Source organism: Salvia hispanica, chromosome 1 (genome assembly GCF_029641045.1).
Source record: "Salvia hispanica isolate PSC_SH4W2 chromosome 1, Shi_PSC_v1, whole genome shotgun sequence".
Classification (NCBI taxonomy): Eukaryota; Viridiplantae; Streptophyta; class Magnoliopsida; order Lamiales; family Lamiaceae; genus Salvia; species Salvia hispanica.
In genome coordinates this window covers 58,729,049-58,754,319 of record NC_142692.1, presented here as the reverse complement: position 1 = coordinate 58,754,319, position 25,271 = coordinate 58,729,049, and the positions used below count along the sequence as shown (strand labels likewise).

General features: G+C 40.1%; 1 protein-coding gene and 1 pseudogene across 1 annotated transcript; one reads left to right on the top strand and one right to left on the bottom strand.

The window, feature by feature from the left end:
* Window positions 1-1,598: 1,598 nt before the first annotated feature.
* On the bottom strand, window positions 1,599-5,689 carry LOC125185691 (PGR5-like protein 1A, chloroplastic). Its single transcript, XM_089067332.1, has 11 exons — window positions 5,420-5,689; window positions 5,114-5,229; window positions 4,505-4,601; window positions 4,282-4,380; window positions 4,034-4,092; window positions 2,659-2,735; window positions 2,502-2,553; window positions 2,303-2,413; window positions 2,134-2,231; window positions 1,960-2,038; window positions 1,599-1,789 (listed from the first exon to the last, which is right to left on the bottom strand). Exons 1-10 carry the CDS (start codon window positions 5,577-5,579, stop codon window positions 1,969-1,971), a joined length of 939 nt encoding a protein of 312 aa, XP_088923458.1. The 5' UTR covers window positions 5,580-5,689; the 3' UTR covers window positions 1,599-1,789; window positions 1,960-1,968.
* A 16,260-nt stretch (window positions 5,690-21,949) lies between these two features.
* LOC125220309 (subtilisin-like protease pseudogene) lies at window positions 21,950-24,111 on the top strand (annotated as a pseudogene).
* The last annotated feature ends 1,160 nt before the right edge of the window (window positions 24,112-25,271 follow it).

The following is a 25,271-nucleotide window of genomic DNA, read 5'->3' as shown; positions in this document are numbered from 1 at the left end:
TCAATATTTTTCACAAATTTTCCATAGCTAAACAATTACTAATTTCCTATACATAATATATTGCTGATTTGCCGACACATGTTTCAATTGATGATGTAATTGAATTATTTGCTAAGTGTGCTAAAAAAATGATAAAATTCATGGATGGTGTTGTCCTCATTGAATTTTTCGGGAGTCAATTTAGATAAAATTTCACAAAAATAGACCCATGGGAAAGCTGAGAAAAATATTAAAATTCATGGTTTTTATTTTTAAGGCTAATTTCTAAATTGTTGGACATGCAAAATTCATAATTTTTTCGGCAGTTTGCCTTAAAAATAAATATTATGATTGAATCCACACCATCTCCAAAGATTCATCAAGAAAATTTTAATGAATTGAAAGTTAGATAACTCAAATTTTCAATCTATCTTAATAAATTCCTTATTAGAAATGGACCACTCACCCCTTAAAAGGCCTCATAAGGGGGAGGGTTATCACACTTATATATATTAGATTGGATCATCACCAAGTCGATGTGGAACAAGAATTTGGAGAATTTAACACGCCCCCTCACGTGTGCCACACGTGAGGGGGCGTGTTAAATTCTCTCAATTTTGTCCCACATCGACTTGGTGATGATCCAATCTAATCTATATAAGTGTGGATAACCCCCCCCCCCCCCTTATGAGGCCTTTTAAGGGGTGAGTGGCCCATTTCTAATATGGTATCAGAGCAGGGCCCAAGTCGATGATGGTTTATCTCTTTATCTCTTCTTTTGCCTACCCACGTGATGGAAGTCCGATGTGTCATTCCGGCCCACACGTGGGTAGGCAAGAGAAAAGATAAAGAGATAAACCATCATCGACTTGGGCCCTGCTCTGATACCATATTAGAAATGGGCCACTCACCCCTTAAAAGGCCTCATAAGAGGGAGGGTTATCCACACTTATATAGATTAGATTGGATCATCACCAAGTCGATGTGGGACAGAATTGAGAGAATTTAACACGCCCCCTCACGTGTGGGCCAGAAAGGACATCGGTCTTCCATCACGTGGGTAGGCAATGCAAGAGATGAGAGAGAACCATCATCGATGTGAGCCGGAAAGGACATCGGTCTTCCACTCATGAGGTAGATAAGAAATAAAGAGAAATCCATCATCGACTTGGGCCCGCTCTGATACCATATTAGAAATGGGCCACTCACCCCTTAAAAGGCCTCATAAGGGTGAGGGTTATCCATCCTTATATAGAAGAGATAGGATCATCACCAAGTCGATATGGGACAAGATATTAGAATTTTAACACGCCCCTCACGTGTGGGCCGGAAAGGACATCGGTCTTCCATCACGTGGGTAGGCAATGCAAGAGATAAGAGAGAACCATCATCGATGTGGGCCGGAAAGGAAATCGGTCTTCCACTCGTGAGGTAGATAAGAAATAAAGAGAAATCCATCATCGACTTGGGCCCGCTCTGATACCATATTAGAAATGGGCCACTCACCCCTTAAAAGGCCTCATAAGGGGGAGGGTTATCCACACTTATATAGAGAAGCTAGGATCATCACCAAGCCGATGTGGGACAAGAATTTGGAAAATTTAACATTCCTCTATGAATTAGTCGATACTGCTTTTTTATATTTAGAGTAAAACCCATGCATTTCCAAGATATATTTTTTCCAGTCTGCCAAATGACAATGGATATTGCAATAAAATAGTTTAAGAAACGTGATATCTTGCTACAACACCCGAGAAGCCTGTGTAATATGTTCACTTCACATCACACCAATGTCGGCTATGTCAACATCCTGCACCAGTTTGTTCAAACATAAGCAGACCATATGACTGATCTGATCAGGTATGTATATGGAATTGGTTTTCTTCAATTCACTGTTTTTTCCAACTTGTTATTTAATCAATCTTTGGAAGATGAACAAACCTGATGAACTGAATACCAAAGTAGTTTCAAGGTTGGTACCTTATCAAGTCATGCCTCGCTTCCCTCAGGCAACGTAATCAAACGTGTCTTGGAGTCGTACACCAGTGCACTTCCACAACTGATAACAAACAATGCAGCGATGTTAACAATTGGGGAAAGAAGGAAACAGTTTGCAGGATAAACAAGGCGATATCTTAAAAGTATCAAGCGTACTTGGAGCATTTGACGTTGTTCGTGGAGCCTCCGCTAGAAATCGATAGTATGGAACCGAAAAATGAATTGTTCTCAGTTCCACAGTTCGGACAGACTCCCTGAAATATGATTTTCAACAGCTCAATGTAATTTTCTCTTTATCTGATTTAAAAATTGGAGATAATCTTACCACTAAGATCAAAACATCTTTCACAACAGCATTTGTGAGTGTGAACGATAGCCATAATATGAGGGGCAGAGCTGCAAACCATGTGAAGATAAAACTGAAAGGCTCCGGAAGCTGAAACAAAATTTGAATCGATTCACCTAATGAGCATTTAGGAAGAATTGGTAGTAGCTGACATTTAAGAGGAATGGCATTTGATCACCTCTAAGAGATAGGTGATCTCGAAGCCAGTTATATCATCCAGAAAGAAAAACCTGCAGAAAAAAGAGGATTGAGTAAAGCCTGCTATGCTCACAGTATGAGACTGAAAGAAAATGTGCTTGCTTGAAGTCCGTCTGCCTACGTGTGGTGTCACTTACAGTCCTAATGCAACAACTGCGGCTGGAACATTCAGAAGGAACATCTTTAGGTAGTCCACAGAAAGATCGCTATAGACCTGCATTTGAATGAAAACCGGATACTGGAAACATAATTTCTAACTCAAGTGACATTATGACTAACAATATCAATGTGCAAACCAGCTCTGCCATAAAATTTTCTAAATACTGTTTACATATATGGTTCCCGCTTTCCCATTTTCGGCTCGCTTTACTCTTCCAGAATACAGGCTTGAACGCAAAGTGTTAACAGGCACCACAAGGTATCGGACTTAAATGAGAAACACTTGGATGCTTATAGTAGATTGAGAACATAACTTAGGACATAAAGGTGGCGTTCGGTTCATTAGAGTAGATAATAGTTAAATACAATATAGGATAAGTCAAAATAGGGTTTGTCTAGGATTAATTTACTCATAGGGATAGTGGTGAATGTGAGATAGTTAATAACGAGATACAATGTAATTTTGGCACTGTAGAGATGGGCCAAGATACATTGTCCGGCCAGGTTATTGATAAAAAGGCAACCGAACAAGAGATAAGATTAGACATGGCCTTTAGTCACAAGTAAACATGGCAACCGAACGGCCCCAAAGTGGATATGGTAGAGAAGTTTTTTACGTGTTTTATAATTTTACACATTTGATCTCCATAGTACAGCTCTATTTTTGGATTTCCATCAACTGGTATCATTTATTTCTACTGCCCATAGCATGTAACTGATAGACTTCACAGTTGAAAGCTATACAAATCCGCTCATGCGCAGCATAAATACATACAAACAAACTAAAAACGAATATTTCTGTTTTACTAGTTTATAAAAGCAGCCGACTATGTACTGAAAAACTTGACCACCAAAGAGGGTTACTCTTATACTTCCCGGATATCAGTGGAGGGGAACAAAATTGGTTCCCCATTGTATTTGTAATTTTTTCTTGTAGATAAGAATGGATTCGAAGAAATCTGAAGAGCAAACTACTAACATAACATGATTTCTTTTTCTTTTGGTATTCTAGAGACCTATTTAGAAATGAGATATGGGCAAAAGATTGTAAAGCAGACCATTTTAGTCTAGTTTAGAACTTAGCACCCTAATCAAGAAATCAGATTTCAGTTAGACTAGATTGGGCTCTCCAACTTCACAGCATGAATTTTCTGCTCAACATAAATTTGATAATATTCAGTGAAAAATGAAAATTAACATTTGATGTCCTATTTTAGCTTTAAACAGAATGTTATTCCATCAAATGCTGAGAAATAGAAAATGTGCATGTCCTACAGAGATTTGAAAAACACGATACTTAAGAAATCAAATGGACCTGATACTTAAGCATGCTTAAGGGGAAATAGATCTAACCTTCCTACTCCGGAGGCTGCATCGAGGACCTTCAACCACAATTTCACTCCCATCTGCCTACAAGATGCTAAGGAACTGAAAATCAATAAATGGTTTATCCATGAAGATCCCCAAAACACAGGCTAGTACTGTAGCACATGTAAGAACATAAAGCGACAACAAAATAGTAATTGGTACAGATTTTGTGAAAATATAATTTTCAATTTAAAATAGATTGCTCTCACATGATCAAAATTACATTGTAATAGTGAAAGTACCTTTCAGTTCATCAAACTCCCTGTCGGACAACAATGGGATTCCGGATACATAGGCCATCGAAGCTTCCAAAAACCTCTGCTCATCAGCACCTGCATGCGCAAGACGGAAGAAGAAAAGGTAAGGCATTTCATGAGTAAAGAGGCACCAATTCTGATAAGTTTACCCAATTTAAAGTCACAAAAGACAATCAAAGATGAAAAATATAGTAATTACTTAGCATCACAACGCTGCTTCCTTCCCACATTAGTTCTTCCTTGAGATTATCAAATTCTTCATTTGACATTATAGACTTCCCCTCGTAATACAACGCCTGCAACAAGCACAACAGTTGGTATTATACTAACCAACAAACATAACAATGTAAAACAAAATCGAGGCAGACAAAAACTAGACATCAAAATGGAGCTATTGAGTTATAAATAAAGGGTTACTAAGTTTAATCCAGTGAATAGCTTCTAGCTCAAGGCTGTCAAACTAAGGGAGTGTTTACTTTGAGGATTAACCTAGATAAATAAAATCAGTAAAGTCTAATCCATTGTTTACTAAGACAAATTAGAACTATGGGATAACCTAAAGCCCTTGAATTTTTTTGCATTTGAGCTAATATTGATTGATTTATACCTCATTGGAAGGGTAGAATTAGAGAGATCCTAGTAATGAGTATAAAGCACTGAATCAATCATCCCCGAGTATGATTCACCTATCTATCATGTAGTTTGCTAGCTACGACACAAAAATCGCAGTAATTGACACCAACATACATATAAATATATACTACACGTTTCTCCACTTTGAAGCAAAATGAAGATTCAGTGTGAGTACCTGAAGTGCTTGAAGAAATTCCTGTTCCATCTCCCCTACAGTTTTTTTCTGCTTCCTATCCAGGCTGCAATACTGCAAGACGTTGCTATCAACAACTTCATCATTTTCAACCTGACCTGATGGCGAAGAACGAGATGATGAAAGTTGAATGCGTCACATGGATTCCGTTCCCGCACCCTAAATTACAAATCCTCTTTGGCCTTGAAATTGGCAACAGCAGTAGAATTGGGGATTCCAAAGCAAAAACAGTGGAGCCTAACTTAGAATTGTGATGTTGAATTCAGAGAAACAGAAGCCCTAACTAACCTGATGGATCGGCGGTGGCTCTGCCTCTGAGCAGCAAAGTGCGTCTAATCGACAACTTTCGAGTGGGCGCGGAAGAAGAAGTGGGGATATAAGAAGGCTTTGTGAAGTGAGAAGTTAGACATTTGGGTTTGGGTGCGAGGAAACCAAGTCCGGTGGCCATCTGCGGCGGAAGGAGGGTGGTGTGATGCTCATTTTGAGAATGGAGGAAGTTGGAAATATAACAGTTATGGTGGATGTGAACGGATAACGAAATATGTGGAGGCAAATTTACGCAAACTCATTATTAATGAAATAGCACCAAATTTATAGTGAGTACACAAAATTTTTTGAGTTATTGCACTTTATTATTTTGACATGCTGAATAAGCCGATACAAACATATTTTGCATATCAGTCTTTATTATTTTTATTTAATTTTTCGTGTCATTAATATGTTGATTTCTAAGAGGTTAGCGTTGTACTAGTAAATATGTTTACAGATAACTTTTTCTTGGGAACAATATACATATTTCGAGTCTTGAATTTTAATTGTTCTTTATATATATCATGATAGAGATGCAATGACGGACCCAAGAAATAAAACCAGTGAGTTCGAATACAAAAAAATAATAATAAATATAATATTTAAATAATTATTTTAAAAAATATTTTAGTTTAAATTTTTTATTTTTTAACTTAAATATTTGTATATGAATTTGAATTTATATTTAAATATTTTTAAATTAATCTTATAAATTCTTATTATGTTTATCAATAATTCTAACAAAAGTCAATAGATGAAATAAAAATTATCATTACTAAAACGAACATTATAAATATAATTACGGCTTTTAATTAATCTATAAATCTTTTAGCTATCATCACATTTTAGGTAAGGGAGTAGGCCCAATTATTTAGCCCATTTTATACCAAATTAGAATTGAAACGACGTCTTCTCCGTCTATTATTTCCGCCGGAGCTGAGCTCTCCCTCTTCCTCTCCATCTCTCTCATCTATTTTTTCAACTGTTATTCTCTATCTCTTTTATTGTCATGTGTAATTTCGTTTATTTTTTTTAATATAGAAAATATAAGAATAACTATTAAATTTATGGTTGAGAAACCTTCTGTCAATATAGTGTATTAAATATGTCATCACGAATATATGAAAATGTAAATATAGACATTATCCATGTATTATATTGACATATTTTGCAAGTTGTATTAATGTAATCTGTTGCACGAATTATGTGAAAATTCACAAAAATATTATCAAATTTTGATATCGAAACATATGTATGTAGGATCTCTTTGGAATCCTTATAAAATTATCTTTAATTTGATATATATTGTGTAAAAAGTAATTTAAATCGAGATAGTTATATGCATTTAAATTTTGAGTAAAGGCCAAATGTGGTCCTAAACATATGGCCGTTTTATCAATTTGGTCCTGAACATTATCTTTTTTATTATTGGTCCCACACAAATGAACTCGGACCAGAATCGGTCCTAAATTAACAGAACCGTCTATTTTTACACAGTCAACTCATTTAATCAAGTTTTGACCTATATTAACCATTTTAATTGTAATTAGTCTCACCAAATCAAACCCTCCGCCGCCTCTCAAAACCCTCTGCAACCTCCGCCGCCTGAACACCCTCTGCAACCTCCGCGCTTGAACACCTGCCGCCTGAGCAGTATGGTTGCTTGCTCAAAGAGGAAGCTACAACTAACTCCTTTGATGATGTCGACGGCGGCGGCGGCGGAGCTGCTTCTTTGATCGGCGGCGATTGGTCGGAGTTCACCCTCACCAGTGGAGACACGCACACAGCAATCATGGACCTGATTTGCACCGCCGGTGCGAATTTGGGGATTGATCCAATTTGGGGATTGTGACAAGTTGAGGGAATTTTCATCAACGGAGGCGGAATTGACCTAATTCTGTCATCTTCTCCCCCAAATTGACTGTAGACTCCTCCAATTTTCCCTCCATAAATCGAATTTGAGCTGCCGCATCTGTTCTTATGGCCTCGCTAATCTTGTTAACCCATTCCTGATCGTCTCCAAAAAACTCCTCCAACACCGGCAGTGTTTCCTTAATTGTAACTTTCGGAGTGGGGGTTTTGGAATTGGGCAAGTTTGGGGGCAGGATTTTGGATGCCGTCAGCGGTGGCGGAGGGAGAAGAAAGAGAAACTTTTGTGCTTGCGCAACCCGTACTGCTCAGGCGGCGGAGGTTGCAGAGGGTTTTGATAGGCGGCGGAGGGTTTTATTTGGTGTGACTAATTACAATTAAAATGGTTAATTTTCGTCAAAACTTGATTAAATGAGTTGACCGTGTAAAAATAGACGGTTCTGTTAATTTAGGACCGATTCTGGTCCGAGTTCATTGATACGCTCGGATTTTGCACTATTTTAGGGCCATTATTTGGTCTGTTTTTGATGTCAAAGTCACTCTACACGTCCATTATTTGCATATTTTGTCTACTTTGGTATTTTGACGTGTTTTGTGAGAAATGTGCATAATTGAGCCGGAAAAGGGAGCCAAAACGCCAAGTAAGGGAATCTGGAGTCAGACGGCGACCGGCGACCGCCGCGGATGTGTGCGGCGACCGCCGGCGCCCGGCGGGCAGATCAATGCAGCGGTCCGCCTCGGAAAAATATGCTTTGAAGAGAAGTCTCGTCCGGCGACCGCCGAGAGATGTGTGGCGGTCCGCCGCCGAGGGAACAGACTCTCTGGAATCCAACGCGGCGACCGCCGGCCAAGGTGCGGCTGCCAGCCGGAGAAAGGCGGCGAATCCGAGAAGCCCTAGATTTGCGCCCAGATTTACCATATTTTGGAGATCTTTTCCTTCTACAACAAGGAATGGCTTTCCCCTATAAATAAGACCTCAAGCTTCATCAAAAGGGAGAACTACTACTTGCAAAATACTTCATAGAGATCAAGACCTAGAGTACTTCATTTGTGCAAGGAGTTGGAGAAGGATTTCAAGAACATCAAGAACGACAAGGATTCTACCCACAGGTTTTATTTGCTTTAGTCTTATTTTCAAATTGTCTTCCCTTCAATCTATGTTTTTAGCTTATTCAATTATGTGTAACTAAACTCATAGGATTCTAGGGATGTGTTAGTAACGACTTTGGTTATACAAATTCCTTTTTCTATTTAATATCTGTTTTGTTTTTACTTTGTTTCTTCCCTAAGTAGTTTTGATGCTTCATGATTGAGTGACACAATCGTGTATGATTTAATATAGCTTGCTTCATAACTGTGACAGAGTTCTAGCGAGTTAGATCCACTTAGTAGACGCTACAGTTAGCTTCCCTTAAAACGGCACTGTTAATTGAGAGTGAGGACTTTTCAAGGGTCTTAGGAGCTTTTTGGAGTTACGCGTTAGGATTGACAACCCTAATCTTGTAATCAACGTTTTATTCGCATGAGCATAAGCTAGGTGACTCGTCCTTTCAAAGTATAAACTGTGCTAGGGTATTATAGTTGGAATTTTGTATAACCATAACTGTGAACACACATCCCTGGAATTCCCTTATCTCTATTGTCTTTCTCGTGATTTATTTGCTTTTAGTTGATCTATGCTCTTATTCACTCTTAGTTTTTCAAAAGTTTTCAAAACCCAAATGTTTTTCCAAATAGTAATTGAGTCTCAGTAGAGGATAGACACTTTGTGTTCTTCTTCCCCGTGTTCGATATCCGGTACTAACCTTTAGCTATACTATATATACCCTGTATACTTGCTGGTATTTTTAGTGCTAATAAAAAGTGCATCAAGTTTTTGGCGCCGTTGCCGGGGAAGACAATTCACTTTGGAGTGATATCTTCAAACGGATAATTTTGCTACTTTGGATTTTAATTTTTTCAGTTTTTAATCTTAGTTTTTAATTCGTTTTTGTTTTTAGTTCTTGCAGGTTTTGTATGCGAGCGGGCTCTGGAAAGGACAGCCTAGAACCGCTCGATTTAGAACTTGAGAGAACTCGTAGGAAAATAAGAAGTAAAAAAGGATCAGGAACAATGGGTGACCGAACGGACATCGAAAAACTGCAGGAAATGATGAAGCTACTAATGGATGAGAGAGATGCGGAAAGGGCGGCCCGAGAGGCTCTGGAAAAGAAGAATCAAGAGATACAACCCGTGATGAACATGTTCAATCATGGGAATATGATTACCTTTCCCGAAGGACCTAGTATTGACGCTAATAATTTCGAGTTGCGCATGCCCCTTATTCAAAGGGTCGAGCAAACTCCTTTTGCAGGTAGGGCCACAGAGGATGCTAACCGCCATTTCTCCAAATTTGTGGAGATCGCAAACACTCTCAAACTGAACGATGTCGACGACGATGCCATAAGGGTAAGACTCTTCCCCTTTTCATTAACTGATTCAGCTAAAGAGTGGTTTGAATGTATGCCCAAAGAAAAGGTCTCCACATGGAAGGACATTGTAGATGCCTTCCTCGACAAGTACTATCCGCCGGGCACAATCTTGAAGCTCAAAAGCGAGATCTTCCAATTCATCCAAGGCCAGGACGAACCCCTCTATGAGGCGTTTGCTCGTTTCAAAGCCCTTCTCCGAAAGTGCCCTAACCATGGTTTCACCGTGGACCACCAGGTAGGGATTCTCTATAATGGGCTTAACGAAAACATTTGTGTTATGCTTGATTCAGGTGCAAATGGAGGGTTCTTAAAGAAGTCAGGTGAGGAAGCCATGGCAGTGATAGAGGAATTCGCCACCAACAGCAGGGGGTGGTCGAAAGAAAGGCATAGCCTAAAAAGGATAGCTGCAGTTGAAGAAGCCGAGGAAAGTTCCTTTGCAAAGGAATTGGCCGAGCTTCGAGTTAGGGTGGACCAAATGGATTCATCGAGGAAAGAGGACCCGATTCCACCAACCTCCATTATAGCAGTTTCTAAGCCTGAAACTCCTACCCCGATAGTGGAAGAAATCAACTACATGCAAGGAGGCGGCCCCAACAGAAATTACAATAACAACTATGGCCCTAACCGGGGGGGCGGTAGTTTCAATAATTATAATGGGAACCGACCTCACCCTAATCTCTCTTATTCTAACAATAATTACTTGCAACCCCCTGCAGGATTTATTGTTAGCAAGGGAGGAGTAGTTGAGACACTCAAGAAGGAGGAAAAGTATGAACAAGGGATCACAGAGATCTTAGAGGTAATCGCGCAAGACAGGAAGGTTAATGACACCAAGATCGGAGTGGTTGAAGCTAGAATAAACAACCTCGAGCAAGGAATGAACACGATCTCGACTGCCTTAACCAACATCACCACGCAAATGGAGCAAATCCAAAAGAAGTTAGATGAGGACAGGGCAAAGGCAGCCGCACTAGTGGACGACGTCAACAAAAAGTGGGTGGCAAAGCAGAAAACTGGGGACTGCCCAGCCGCCGGCGGACCGTCACACACTACGCGGCGGGCCGCCACCGAGAAGGCAGAAACACCCGCGCAGCAAGGACTCGTGCGGCATAATGGGATCGTGCTACCTTTCCAACCAAAGAGGAGGTTTAAGCTCGAAGAGCAGTTCAAACATTTTTTGAACATGTTTTGTAAAGTTCATACAAACATTCCTCTGGTTGAATCGTTGCAGGAAATACCTAAATATGCAAAGCTACTAAGGGAGGCAGTGATGAGAAAGAAAAAGCCGACAAAAGCCGACCTTAAGCTACCACATCATTGCAGCGAGATCATCCAAAAGGAGAAGGCGGTGAAGCAGAGAGATCCGGGCCAATTCATTATCCGATGCCGGATTGGAGAGGGAAAGGTTGACAAGGCCCTATGCGATCTAGGATCTTCCATCAATCTCATGCCGCTGAAGTATTATGAAAAGCTCAACATTGGGCCACTCAAAACTTCAGACGTAACACTCAGGTTGGACGATAACTCGACCATAAAAACTTTTGGTATGATTGAGGATGTCTTAGTGAAAATAGATGATTTCATTTTTCCCGCCGATTTTATTGTGCTTGACATGAAAGTAGACAAGAATGTCCCTCTTATCTTAGGGAGAGATTTTCTCGCTACTTGCAAAGCTTTGATTGATGTAGGTCGTGGCGAGATCACAATTAGCGATAACCATAGCCAATCCACCTTTAAGATCGAAAGTGAGATGCTCAAGTTTGAGGAAGCAAAGCAGACAAAAATGGAACGGCAGTGTAGGGCAGTCATGGTCACGGATTTGACCAAACCTCAAGACCCCTTTGAAGTGGAGGATCCTACTACCTCCACTATCTACATTGTCAACAAGGTAAGAAGTTCTCCCAAAAAGGGTGATACTAACCTTTCCACCTCTATCCCGCAGAAAAAGAAGCAAAAGAGGAAGAAGGCAACCTAGGAGGACCCCGAGATTTATGTTCTCAAAACAAAAAAAAAGGGAAATACAAGTGGTGGAAGAAGCTAGGGACCAAGTTGCTCCCTATGCCTATTTTCAACACTAGGGTCGCTGATCCGCCCAATTAGTGTGCCACTTCAAGTCGAGCTAACGACTAAAAACAAAAGCGCTTGTTGGGAGGCAACCCAATTTTTCGTGCTTTCAGTTGTTTCCTTTCGTTTTTGTTTTTCTAAAAAAAATAAAAATAAATAAATAATAGTTTTTACGGCGGTCGCCGCATTTAACATGGCGGTCGCCACACGTATTTTCACATGTGCAGGATAGGACGGGCTTAGGGCAGGCTTAGGGCGGCCCGGATTAACCGCTGAATGGGCCGCGGCGGCCCGCCAGAAGTCGATGTTTTAGAACGCCCGTGCGGCGGCCGCGCGCAGTCCAGAAGGCGAGAATGCAGTTAAAAGGTAAGTTTTCCTTTCTTTTTCTCATTCCTTCTCAAATTCCTTCTTTGCACACAACCCCCATCTTTATAAATCTCCAATTTCACACACCCACACCATAATTCTCTCAATTCTCTTCAAGTTTGGAGTTCTTCACTCAATTTTCAATCAACACAAGGTATGCATCCTAACTAAATTTCTGAGTTTTGTTCTACTTCTTCCACGAATTTAGGCATGTTTTGGATGAATTGTTCGGTGAAAACTCTTATTTTATGATGGGGGATGATTGTGTATGCTTATTTGTGGACTTCCATGGTGATATTGTGTTGTGATAGTAGTAAAGCTTTGTGAATAGTGATTCCTTCTTGTTTCTACTTATTTTTATGTTGCAATCATGTTCATAGCATTGTGAGGCTATTATTACTTCCATGAATTGCAATACTTTAGTATCCTATATAGATTGTTGATATATATTGAATTATTGTTGATACGTCTCTGCATGGGGGATGAATTCACGTTGGGGGATGGTTTAGTGTTTCCTAGTTGGGAAGTTTATGTTTTACATGTTTCCTTGTTACCATCTAGGAAAATTTCTACACTTAAGCTTGCTTCTACATGTTGATCTGTTATTATTGTTTCTAAGAGTGCAAGTTTGGGGGAACCTTTGATTTTTCCCATTAGTGGTATATGTTCAAATTATTGTACTTTTCGTTTGTAGGAATATGGGATCAAAGGGGAAGCCCGAGAATGCGAAGAACTATGGTGTTAGCCTTGCTTCGGATGAGCAAAAGGTTATATGGAAGAAGTTGTCGGCGCGAGAGACGACGCCTTCGCGGTACCCCCACGATTTCCCTCTTCAAACTTTGGGAGTCGCGGAGGACTTTTGGGCCTTATGTGATGTAGGTGACGGGAACGGCCTCCGGTACATGTTTGAGAGGAAGTGACCGTCATTTAGGAAGTATACTCTCGAGTTCTTAAGCTCGTTGAAGGTCACGAAGGATCGCCGGCAAAACATCCCGCTTAGCATCGACTTCCGCCTAGGCAACCGATGGCACTCGCTCACCATGGAGGAACTTTGCGGAATCTTCCATTGCTTCGACCCCGACCCCGAGACCGACAATGAGTACGACTTTGATGAGGTTTGGGGTGCGATGACGAATGAGCACGAGCATGCCGCGGGCTACGCCAAGTCTTCCTCAATCCGCAACCCGGTTTTGCGGTACCTCCACCGAGCCATGACCCAACTTATGTTTGCTAGGGTCGACGGGGGAAGTGTCTCCCAAACGGAGTTAAATGTGATTTGGTGTCTCCTCAACAAGAAGGGATTCGACTATGGGACCCTTTTTACTATCTATGTGGATCGGATCACAAAGAAGGATGGCGGCGTCATATGTTGTGGTGGTTTGATCACGGCCATCGCCGAGCATTTGGAGGTGTCTTTCGCGGGTTTGACGGAAGATGGCGGGGAGCGCTTCATCACTTATGAGGTGTTATTTTCAGTGGGGCTCTTGAAGACCGATTATTGGGGGCAATGATTTTTTCTACAAGTGGCGGGGGATCACTTCCCCGTTCTCAACACCCCGGCGCACCGGAGAGCCATTGAGGCTAACCCCGTCAATGGGGAATTTAGGAAGAGGAACATCCCGGCTCGCATCCCCATCTTTGAGGCCTTTCGATGCTATCGATCAGTATACCGAAGAAGGGGAGCACTCGCACGCCCAAGAAAATCAACCGCCGCCGCCACCGCCGCCCCAACGCCGCCAAGACGAAGAAGAAGAGGAGGAGGAAGTCGAGGGACATCGCCGCCGGACTAGAGCAAACCGCGGAAGGCCAAGCCGCGATGAGGAGTTTCAAGCCAATACCTCCGCCCAACTAGGAGATATCTACTCCTACATGCAAAACGTGTCCAACACTTGGGACACCCGTTGGGCGGAGCAACAAAGGGAGAACGCCTACAACCGCTAAGGATGGACGGCTCAAGGCGATTGGCGCACGGCGGAGCAACAATTTTGGGAGCAACAAAGGCTTGAAGACGTGCATCGCCGTCGTGAGATTGAAGAGCTCCAAAGGATGGCCGCCGAGGCTAGACAAGAGTGCCAAACAATGAGTGGCGATATAGCCTATCTTATTGACACATTCGACGACCTCAATGCCCGTTTTCCTCCTACTCCTCAAGATTGAAGAAGTCAAGCTCAATGACTATAAATGAGCATTTGTATCATTTTTTGGATGCTTTTAAAGACAATTTCTTTTCTTGTTTTTGAAGATTTTTGTTTTAAGTTAAGTATTTTTGGTTTTAGTTTAATTTTGTGCTTTGAAAAATTTTCGCAGGCTCTGACCTCTAGGCGGCGACCGCCGCATGTGCTGTGGCGGTCCGCCACCTGCTCACTGGAACATTCTGTTGTCGCGCGGCGTCCGTTGGACATGCTGTGGCGGGCCGCCACCTGGGCGTATTTTTCCAGCGCGATTTTTTCCAAAGTTTCTCAACTTTCACCCGGTCAAGCCTCGACACGAGAATTTTCAAGGTACGTTTTTTTCTTTTCAGTAGTTAACTCACGTCCCTACCAACTCTACAAACTTATTTTACACTTTGTTGTAAATAAGTTTGGGGGGGATAAAGTGATGGACCGTGAGTTTAGGTTTTTGTTTTAAAGTTTTTGTTGTTTTTGTTTTTTCAAAACCCCGTAGGTGAATTTTGTTTTTTTAAAATGTTTTCTTGAATCCATGTCGTGAACTTAACATGAAGAACTTAGAAACACGCATGCTTAGGGACAAACATTAGATCGAGTTGCCGATGATATTACATTCCATCTATGTTTAAGTGTGGCTTAACGTTTTGATTTGATGGTTTGGTAAAAAGGTGCATAATTAGTGAATTGCTTGTTCGCCTTGAATCATGCTTATACCTTGTGAGAATTTGAGCCTATTATTTCATTCTTGTGTGATTTATCTGCATGCATGTATATGTTTCTAGAACTTGCTCCTAGTCTTGCCTAAGTCTACATAGTGTTTAAGTCGATTTAGGAGGATGATTGGCCATCTTTTCTTTGCCTACTTTTATCTAAAAAAAAAAACATGACCCTTTAAAAAAAAAAAATTTTATATTCAAGTCTTTTCCCTTCGGAGCCAAGTTTGAGCTTTTAAGCCTATTCCTTGGAAGCCAAAATAATGGGGACAATTCCTTGTGTTAGTTAGTGTTTGCTATCTTATTTTGCAAGGGAATTGGAGAGATAAGGGGGAAATATAAAAGTAGTGTGCTCAATATAAAGAAAGTACAAGTTGTGAAATTGAGAAAAATTCTAAATATGTGCTTGATCTTAGAAAAGAAAAGAAAGGATGTGTAAGAAAGAAAAAAAAAAGAAAAAAAAATGTGTGAAAGGTTTTGAAAAGAAGAAGAAAATCAAAGGATTGGAAAAGTGAGTTGAAGGAGAAATAAATAAAGTGTAAAAGTGTCTTGAGTTTAGAAAAGTGGAGTTATCTTTACTCTACTTGGGATATTTTTATTTTTAGTCACTTTTTAGCCAAATATTCCTCACCTACCAAAGAGCCTACATTACAACCAAAGATAAAGACCTCTCGGACTTTTGAAGCTTAATCACATTTAGTAGAGGAGGGAGTAAACTTTGAGCAAGCCTATGGTAAACTTTGCATGATGCATGATTTGAGTGCTTTTGTACACATTACCCTTATACACTTTGAGAGTGAGAGAACACTTCCCATCTTTGGAAGTTTGCCACGTGCGAGGGCTTGAATTCAAGGAGTTCCACGAGTTAGTAATGAAAGTGCACTAATAAGCCTTGTATGATTTGATTGCGTTAATACATGTTTAAACTGTTCTTCCATATTTTGAGGCAATTATGACATCTAGTCCTTGTGCATTCCGTGCGTCTATTTTTGTATCTTTATTGTTTTGTTCGAGGACAAACAAAAATGTAAGTTTGGGGGAGTTGATACGCTCGGATTTTGCACTGTTTTAAGGCCATTATTTGGTCCGTTTTTGATGTCAAAGTCACTCTACACGTCAATTATTTGCATATTTTGTCTATTTTGGTATTTTGACGTATTTTGTGAGAAATGTGCATAATTGAGCCGGAAAAGGGAGCCAAAACGCCAAGTTTGGGAATCTGGAGTCAGACGGCGACCGGCGACCGCCGCGGATGTGTGCGGCGACCGTCGGTGCCCGGCTGGCAGATCAATGCAGCGGTCTGCCTCGGAAAAATATGCTTTGAAGAGAAGTCTCGTCCGGCGACTGTCGGGAGATGTGTGGCGGTCCGCCGCCGAGGGAACAGACTCTCTGGAATCCAACGCGGCGACCGCCGGCCAAGGTGCGGCGGCCAGCCGGAGAAAGGCGGCGAATCCGAGAAGCCCTAGATTTGCGCCCAGATTTACCATATTTTGGAGATCTTTTCCTTCTACAACAAGGAATGGCTTTCCCCTATAAATAAGACCTCAAGCTTCATCAAAAGGGAGAACTACTACTTGCAAAATACTTCATAGAGATCAAGACCTAGAGTACTTCATTTGTGCAAGGAGTTGGAGAAGGATTTCAAGAAAATCAAGAACGACAAGGATTCTACCCACGGGTTTTATTTGCTTTAGTCTTATGTTCAAATTGTCTTCCCTTCAATATATGTTTTTAGCTTATTCAATTATGTGTAACTAAACTCATAGGATTCTAGGGATGCGTTAGTAACGACTTTGGTTATACAAATTCCTTTTTCTATTTAATATCCGTTTTGTTTTTACTTTGTTTCTTCCCTAAGTAGTTTTGATGCTTCATGAGTGAGTGACACAATCGTGTATGATTTAATATAGCTTGCTTCATAACTGTGACAGAGTTCTAGCGAGTTAGATCCACTTAGTAGACGCTACAGTTAGTGATAAGGCTAATTTCATGCATCGGATATGTGGTGAAAAACACTTTATTTTACTGGGTCTAACGCAGTTTTTAAGCCAGGTGTGTGAAGGAATCGCTAGATCCAGGAAGAGCTGGAGGCAATGGACTAGCAAATGAAAATGAAGGAAAGTGAGCAGAGTTGAAGAGAAAAAAAATGGCTAGACGAAGGAAGTCAATAGCTGAGGGCAACAAAGACTATTCATACCTCGCTGGACCCACTTCAACGCCTATAAATAAAGGAGCATGCAGCACACGCAAGAGGGATGATTTTGCTCTCAGCTCACACACACACACACACTTGGGAAAAATGGAAATTCCGGGGTAGTTATTTCTAGGGGTTCATCTTCGGAGAAAAGTTAGTGGTAACACCGTCCTTGCGAAGGGCGAAGATACAATCTATTTACATTCAGTTTTTTTGCACTTTTATCCGTCGAACTTCATCGTTTTGGAAGTCGATTTAGTTGCTGGCTACTTATCGGTTATCTATGCATTTAGTTTTATGTCATGTTTGTGTTTATCTTGCGTTGATTTACGTTGATTCTGTGTTTTTGAGGTTTAATTTCGGAAGTTGAATGTTATTCTCTATTTTGGATAATTCTGTGCTTGATCTGGGGAATAGGTTGTGGATCTGAATTGTTGTTGTTGATCGGTGATTGTTTGGAAAATCGGTAGTCATGGCTATAATTTTGGACGGAGTTGGTTTTGGAGGCTTGGATCCGGAGTGGATTTAGCATCCGAAGTGTGGATCTGAACAGGGGAAACCGAGTTGTGCATGGATTTTGAGTTTTCTGCTCTCTTTCTGTTTTACTTCGTCTAGTGACCGTAGATCTGCTTCAGTTTAAAGTGTTCTTCGTTTCTGTTGCTTTAAATCAAGTCTGTACGTTTCGATTTACATTTTATCTCTGTTTTGCTGGATATTTTACGTCAATGGTTAGAGAAGATGATGTCGCTGTTAGTTAGTACTTTAGTTAGTTGTTTTCCAGCTTTTCATCCGTATTTTACCTTTTCAGAAAATGGTCCCCACCGTCAGTTGTTTTCCCAGGTCTAGGTAATTTAGAGGATAGTTTCCTAGATTTAGTGATTGTCCGCTTGTTTTAGTTTATATGCATGATTTATTTTCCGCCTAGATCTAGATGTTAGCGTAACATGTTTTAATTGCCAAGTCTAGTTTAATTTCCTCAACCCAAAATTGCGTGGCAGCAGCCAACCCGAAAACAGTCCCGAGTCCTTGAACCTTTTTATTACGCATCCATCTCTGTGGGATCGATCCCTACTTCCCTGTGCTAATTTTAGTATACGTGGTTGAGGGTTTTTGAAGAGGTATTCTGTGTGTCCGACGACCGAGATCTTCCGACGATCCGTGAGTTCTTAAACCTTGTGATCTAGTGGATTCACTGGACCTAGGGGACTTGTTATTTCTTACTATGCACACAGTCTAAACAGACAGTCGTAAACTGAGCTTCAGTTAGCTTCCCTTAAAACGGTACTGTTAATTGAGAGTGAGGACTTTTCAAGGGTCTTAGGAGCTTTTTGGAGTTACGCGTTAGGATTGACAACCCTAATCTTGTAATCAACGTTTGTTTCGCATGAGCATAAGCTAGGTGACTCGTCCTTTCAAAGTATAAACTGTGCTAGGGTATTATAGTTGGAATTTTGTATAACCATAACTGTGAACACACATCCCTGGAATTCCCTTATCTCTATGGTCTTTCTCGTGATTTATTTGCTTTTAGTTGATCTATGCTCTTATTCACTCTTAGGTTTTCAAAAGTTTTCAAAATCCAAATGTTTTTCCAAATAGTAATTGAGTCTCAGTAGAGGATAGACACTTTGTGTTCTTCTTCCCCGTGTTCGATATCCGGTACTAACCTTTAGCTATACTATATATACCCTGTATACTTGCAGGTATTTTTAGTGCTAATAAAAAGTGCATCATTCATTTTGTGAGGGACCAAATAATCAAAAAGATAATGTTCATGACCAAATTGATAAAACGGCCATATGTTTAGGACCACATTTGGCCGTTACTCTTATATTTTTGAGATATTTTTTAAAAGTTAATTATAACTAATTTTTTGTTAATTGAAATTAGTACCTTGACATTTTTTGTATATCTATAAAGATGCTTCAATTTATATTCGAATTTTATTATAGTTTATTTAGTATATTTTAATTTTAAAAGTAGTATAAACTTTTTGAATATAAAGAATATTTAATAAATAAATATATTAATATGAAAATTTTGTATAATGATTTAATTTATACTCCCTCCGTCCCTTATAATTTGTCACTATCGAGTTTTAAAAAATGTAATAGAAAGTGAATTGAAAAAGTTAGTGGTACGTGAGTCCTACTTTTATATATTGATTTTATAATAAAATGTGAATGAGAATGAGTTAGTGAAATGTGAGTCCATTACCAAAAATAGTAAAAATGAAATATGTAAATTAAAATGTTACCCTACAGAAGCTATAAAATAATGTTAAATCATGCTTAGAATCAAATTCAAAGTATTCCCTTACCACTCAAACTCAAAGCCATAAAAAAATGGTACATGAGTCCTATTTTTATATATTGATTTTATAATAAAATGTGAATGTGAATGAGAATGAGTTAGTGAAATGTGAGTCCATTACCAAAAATAGTAAAAATGAAATATGGAAATTAAAATGTTACCCTACAGAAGCTATAAAATAATGTAAACCATGCTTAGAATCAAATTCAAAGTATTCCCTTACTACTCAAACTCAAAGTCATCAAAAAAAAGAAACTCTGAACTTCAATCTCTTAAACTTAAACTACATAGATAAAGTAAATTTATTTTATAGTAAATCTTATAGGAATGTGATAAATGAAAATTCTAAATATTGTACAAACTCAAAACTATGATCTGGACCATTGAAAAATGTCAACAAATTACAAAAAAACATTAACAGGAAAATGTCAACAGAATTTCAACGGTAGTCAATGATTCATGTTGTGTTGATATTGTGTTGATACTACGTTGACATTAAAATCTTAAAATTTTACACTGTGTTTATATTGTATTGAAACTGTGTTAAAGCTGTTGAGTAGTTTTGAGTTTATACAATATATAAGTTTGCATTTTATCACTGACCAAATCTTATAGTCCTATATAAATCAAATTACGAATTGCAATGTGTTTGTTTTTCATATTTTCATTCTAAAATTCACATTGTTAGAAGCGTGACCGATCAAAGATTTTGACCGAGTCATAACTCTGATGCAACATTTAGTTTTATAAAATTAAATGATATCAATCTACATTTAATTTAATTTAATTTTTTTGTTAGTTTAACGTTTCTTCTAAAAGTATAAGGAAAATGATGTTTATATCTCTTATAAAAGGATTAGTGATATCGTAATATATGAAATTAGAAAATGATGATTCTAATTAAAACTGTATACTACTTTCTATTAATTTAATTTTAGACTTATGAAATTATTGACATTTAATGCTATTAATTAAGATTTAACACTTTTATTTTACAATGTCTTATATGTTTCTCATGCATTAAATTGTAATAATTTTTTTGTCTAATTATATATCTAAGGATATTATATATATTGCTATAGTGGGATTGGTCCAACCGGTTGAATCATGGATTGATAATTTTGTCGGTTTATTTATCTATCTAGTTTTATAAAACATTGATTTACTCACTTGCATCATTTCAAGGTTCATATCCTCTATGCTAATTTTGGTAGGTCTTCAAATATTTGTAAACATATTCAGACTTTTAAACATTTAGATTTTAGATTTCTAGAATATGTATACTAAACCAAAATTAGTATTAAAAAATTGGTATTTTTACATTTGGGGTTAGAAACATAGAACTCAGATTTTGATTAGAAAAATGGTTGTGTATATATTCTCTGTACAGGGTTAGATTTCTTGTAGTAGATCCGTAATAGAATGTACTATAATACAGATTTATGTATACATTGGTCGGTCGTCAACATAAGTTTAATAAATTTAGTCAATTTTGCAATTTTCTGGATGAATTTATCCATATACGAAATGGCAATCAATTTTTCCTTAATTGTATGCTCGATTTTGATACGTATGGTTCAAATTTTCCATATTGTATATAGAGTATCGCGCCTATTCGCCTTGGCTAAATCTTATAATAGTCGATGTGAAATTGGATTAATTATCTCAGCACCATTGTCAGAACAATTATTTACAATTGCAGGTTTCTTAACTAAAGCCTACAGTTAAAACTTGAGAATCCATTACTAATTTTTACCCAAAAAATCATGAGAATCCAATTTACATTCTAACATTTACATTCAAGTAAAACTAATAGCAGTCCAAATCGTCGAAACAAATAGCATTCCAAATGCTATTATTGCTTCAATTATACACATCATCTATCTTAATTCTTCTATCACTATTTAAAATAATTAATTAGTGAAGTTTGATTATTTATTGAATTTTTATTTCAGATACTAATCTATTAAAATAGAGCATTGAAATAAGAGAAAATTGCCATTTAAGTACCTTTTTTTCCCTGAAATAGCGTGCGTTATGAAATAATATTTGTAGAAATAAGCAATAACGCGCATTTATTATTTTTGCGTAAATTTGCATAATCATAAAAGTCATACCCGTGTATTTGACATTTATATAATCTATCTAAGGAAAATAACTTATTACATAAAGCAAAAATGCGAAATGAGATCTTCATAACAACCTAAATGATTAATTCATCATTTCCTATCATGGTATTTAAAACCAAATTTCGGCCATTTACAATCAATATTCTTTGTCTCAAATTTAAGAGTTAGCAAGTATATAAAGCAACACATTGACAAACAAAGACAAAATAAACACATTTAGCAATGGCGTTTGGTTGGTTTGTAGCTCTGATTTGCTTAGTCTATTTTAACCAACTTATAAACGCCAACCAAAACACCTTACAAACATACATCGTTCACGTCGAGTCACTACAACTCGACGATCTCGACTCATTTTTCACGACCGATGTGGCGCCGCGCGTCTTGCACCGTTACCACAACGTGCTCACGGGTTTTGCCGCGAAGCTATCGGCCGAGGACTTAGAAGCGCTTCGCGGCGTGAAAGGGTTCATCTCCGCTCGGCCCGAGCGAGTGTATGAGCTCCACACCACCCACTCGCCCAATTTCTTAGGCCTCAACCAAAATGTAGGATTTTGGAATCACTCCAACTACGGGAAAGGCGTTATAATCGGGTTGCTCGATACCGGGATCACCCCTGGCCACCCCTCGTTCAATGACAAGGGGGTCCCGCCCCCGCCCGCGAAATGGAAGGGCAAGTGCGAGTTTGGCCCCAAGGGAGGATGCAACAACAAGCTGATCGGGGCGAGGAGCCTCAGTAGCGACGCGCCGACCGACGAGCAAGGCCACGGCACGCACACCTCTGGCACGGCCGGAGGGAATTTTGTGCCTGGCGCTGCCATTTTTGGTAACGCCAATGGCACGGCGGCTGGCATTGCACCCCTGGCACATGTTGCCATGTACAAGGTGTGTAGCCTTGCTGGGTGCGCCGAGAGCGACATCATGGCGGGAATCGAGGCCGCCATTGAGGATGGCGTCGATGTCCTGTCGCTGTCGCTGGGAGGGGGGTCCAACCTTTTCTATAGCGATAGCATCGCCCTCGGCGCATTCAGGGCCATGGAGAAGGGGATCTCCGTGGTTTGCTCGGCCGGGAACAGCGGCCCGGACCCGCGCACCCTGTCGAACGAGGCCCCGTGGATCCTCACCGTCGGCGCTGCGTCGATGGATCGGAAACTCACCGCCACCGTCGTTCTAGGCAACGGCGAGGAATTAAACGGAGAATCGGCGCACGGCTTCGCTCCCACAACGGAACAGGAAATCGTTTACGCGGAACCAGCACTTTGCGAGGATGGTCAATTGTCGACTCTCAACGTGAAAGGTAAGATAGTTGTGTGTGAATTAGGGATTTTTACAAGAACCAGTAAAGGGGCGGCGGTGAAGAAGGCCGGCGGCGCCGGCATGATACTCGTAAATTCAATAACACAAGGCAACACAACTTCCGCAGAAGCGCATGTTCTACCCACATCACACATTAGCTACTCAGACGCAACCAAATTGAAAACATATCTAAAATCCACCAAAACCCCGAAAGCCAAAATCATACACAAAGGAACCCAAATAAGCGACCGTACAATCGAAGCCCCAGTGGTGACATATTTCTCATCAAGAGGGCCCAGCATTTCAAGCCCGGGAATCCTGAAACCCGACATCACCGGGCCCGGGAACAACATCCTCGCGGCCTGGTACACCTCCGTCGACAACGCTACGTCCGGCTTCAACATGATTTCGGGGACCTCAATGTCGTGCCCGCATCTTAGTGGGGTGGTGGCGCTCCTGAAGAGCGCGCACCCAGACTGGTCTCCGGCGGCCATAAAGTCTGCCATCATGACCACCGCGGACCAGGTGAACCGCGAGGGGAAGCCAATCAACGACCAGGGGCTTCTCCCCGCGGACGTGTTTGCCACGGGGGCAGGGCATGTCAACCCCACCAAAGCGAATGATCCCGGCCTCATCTACGACCTCAAGGCAGAGGACTACATCCCCTACTTGTGCGGCTTGAATCTAAGCAACGCGCAAGTGGGCACCGTGGTGCATCGCAGAGTGGACTGCAAGAAGGAGACGAGCATCCGTGAGGCGCAGCTGAACTACCCGTCGTTCTCGATCACGCTTGGATCGACGCCGCAGAATTATACAAGAACTGTGACCAACGTTGGTGAAGCGAACTCTGAGTACAAAGTGAGCGTGGCTGCTCCGGCCGGTGTGGATGTGAAGGTCGAACCGGCTGCTCTTCGGTTCGAGAAGGCGGGTCAGAAATTGGCGTATAGTGTGAGGTTTAGCCGGTCGGGTGGTGGTGGAGCAGATAAAAAAATAGTTCAAGGAGAGATTAAATGGAGCTCGGGCAAGCGTTCTGTTAGAAGCCCCGTCGCAGTTATGTTTGGATGATTCCTATTCTCTATTCAATAATAAAATTTGTTGGTGAAACATTTGATGCTATATATTGTATTGTACTAGTACACTATATTTTCCTAATTAGGCGGTCAACGTTTGTATTTGTTTTATTTTCTGAGCTTTGCCTTTTAACTCAGGAACGAGTTTAAAGAAAGTGAGTTAAAAAAATTAGTGACATGCGGATCCTACTTTATATTAGTTTTATAATAAAATGTGAGTGAAAATAGTTAATGGAATGTGAGTCGCTACTACCAAAAATAGTAAAAATGAAAGGTGACAAATTTTTAGAACGGATGAAAATATAAATAAGTGACAAATTTTTAGAGACGAAATATATGAAGTATTAAGAATTGAGTAAAGTAACATGAAAAAGGGATTTGGAAATATTCCCTGTTTCTCCACATCAGTCAACATACATCCACAGTAGCTATATATAGCAATGATAAGAAGAATCTAGAAATATGAACAAATTCTTAATCACTAAATGACAAAACTACTCAACAAACAAAGGCCAGCTCACTGCAATGCATTGGATCGATGCTCATACCAACACACGTCTCGTTCACGCGCTGAGATTCCTTTTTATCCTTGTATGCATGACGATGCAGCATTAAGCTTTCTTGCTCTTCTATCTTCACACTAACTTGCTCTTCTAGCTTCACACTAACATCCCCCCTCAATTCGAGCGTAGACTGAGGACATATGCTGAGCTTATTCCTCAGTTTCGAGAAGAATTGGTAGGACAATGGTTTGGTAAGCACATCAGCTGTTTGATCAGAGGAGGGAACATGTCGAAGATCAATCAGCTTAGCGTGCACTTTATCGCGCACAAAATGAATGCCCAATTCAATATGTTTCGAGCGAGCATGTAGAACAGGATTGCTAGCTAGAGCGATGGTGCTGATGTTGTCAACCCAAACAATAGGTTTAGGCGAATGTCGGATGCCCAGTTCATCAAGAAGAGAGGATATCCAAGTTACTTCACACACAACCAGAGTAAGACTTCTATATTCGGCTTCAGTGCTAGAGCGAGAAACTACAGCTTGTTTCTTGGAGCACCAAGAAATGAGATTGGTTCCAAAGAAAACACAGTCTCTCCGGAAACTGATCGGCGATCATCAGGGTCTGAAGCCCAATCAGAATCAAAGAAGGCGGTGATAGTGGGTGTGGAAGCGGTGAT

Bases quoted from the DNA above. Each gene is read 5' to 3' on its own strand.
- LOC125185691 (XM_089067332.1), bottom strand. From the start codon at position 5,579: ATGGCCACCGGACTTGGTTTCCTCGCACCCAAACCCAAATGTCTAACT. The intron at 5,230-5,419 runs GTTAGTTAGGGC...CTTCGCCATCAG, and splicing joins AGCCACCGCCGATCCATCAG to GTCAGGTTGAAAATGATGAA. The intron at 4,093-4,281 runs CTATTACAATGT...TTAGCATCTTGT, and splicing joins TGAACTGAAAGGTACTTTCA to AGGCAGATGGGAGTGAAATT.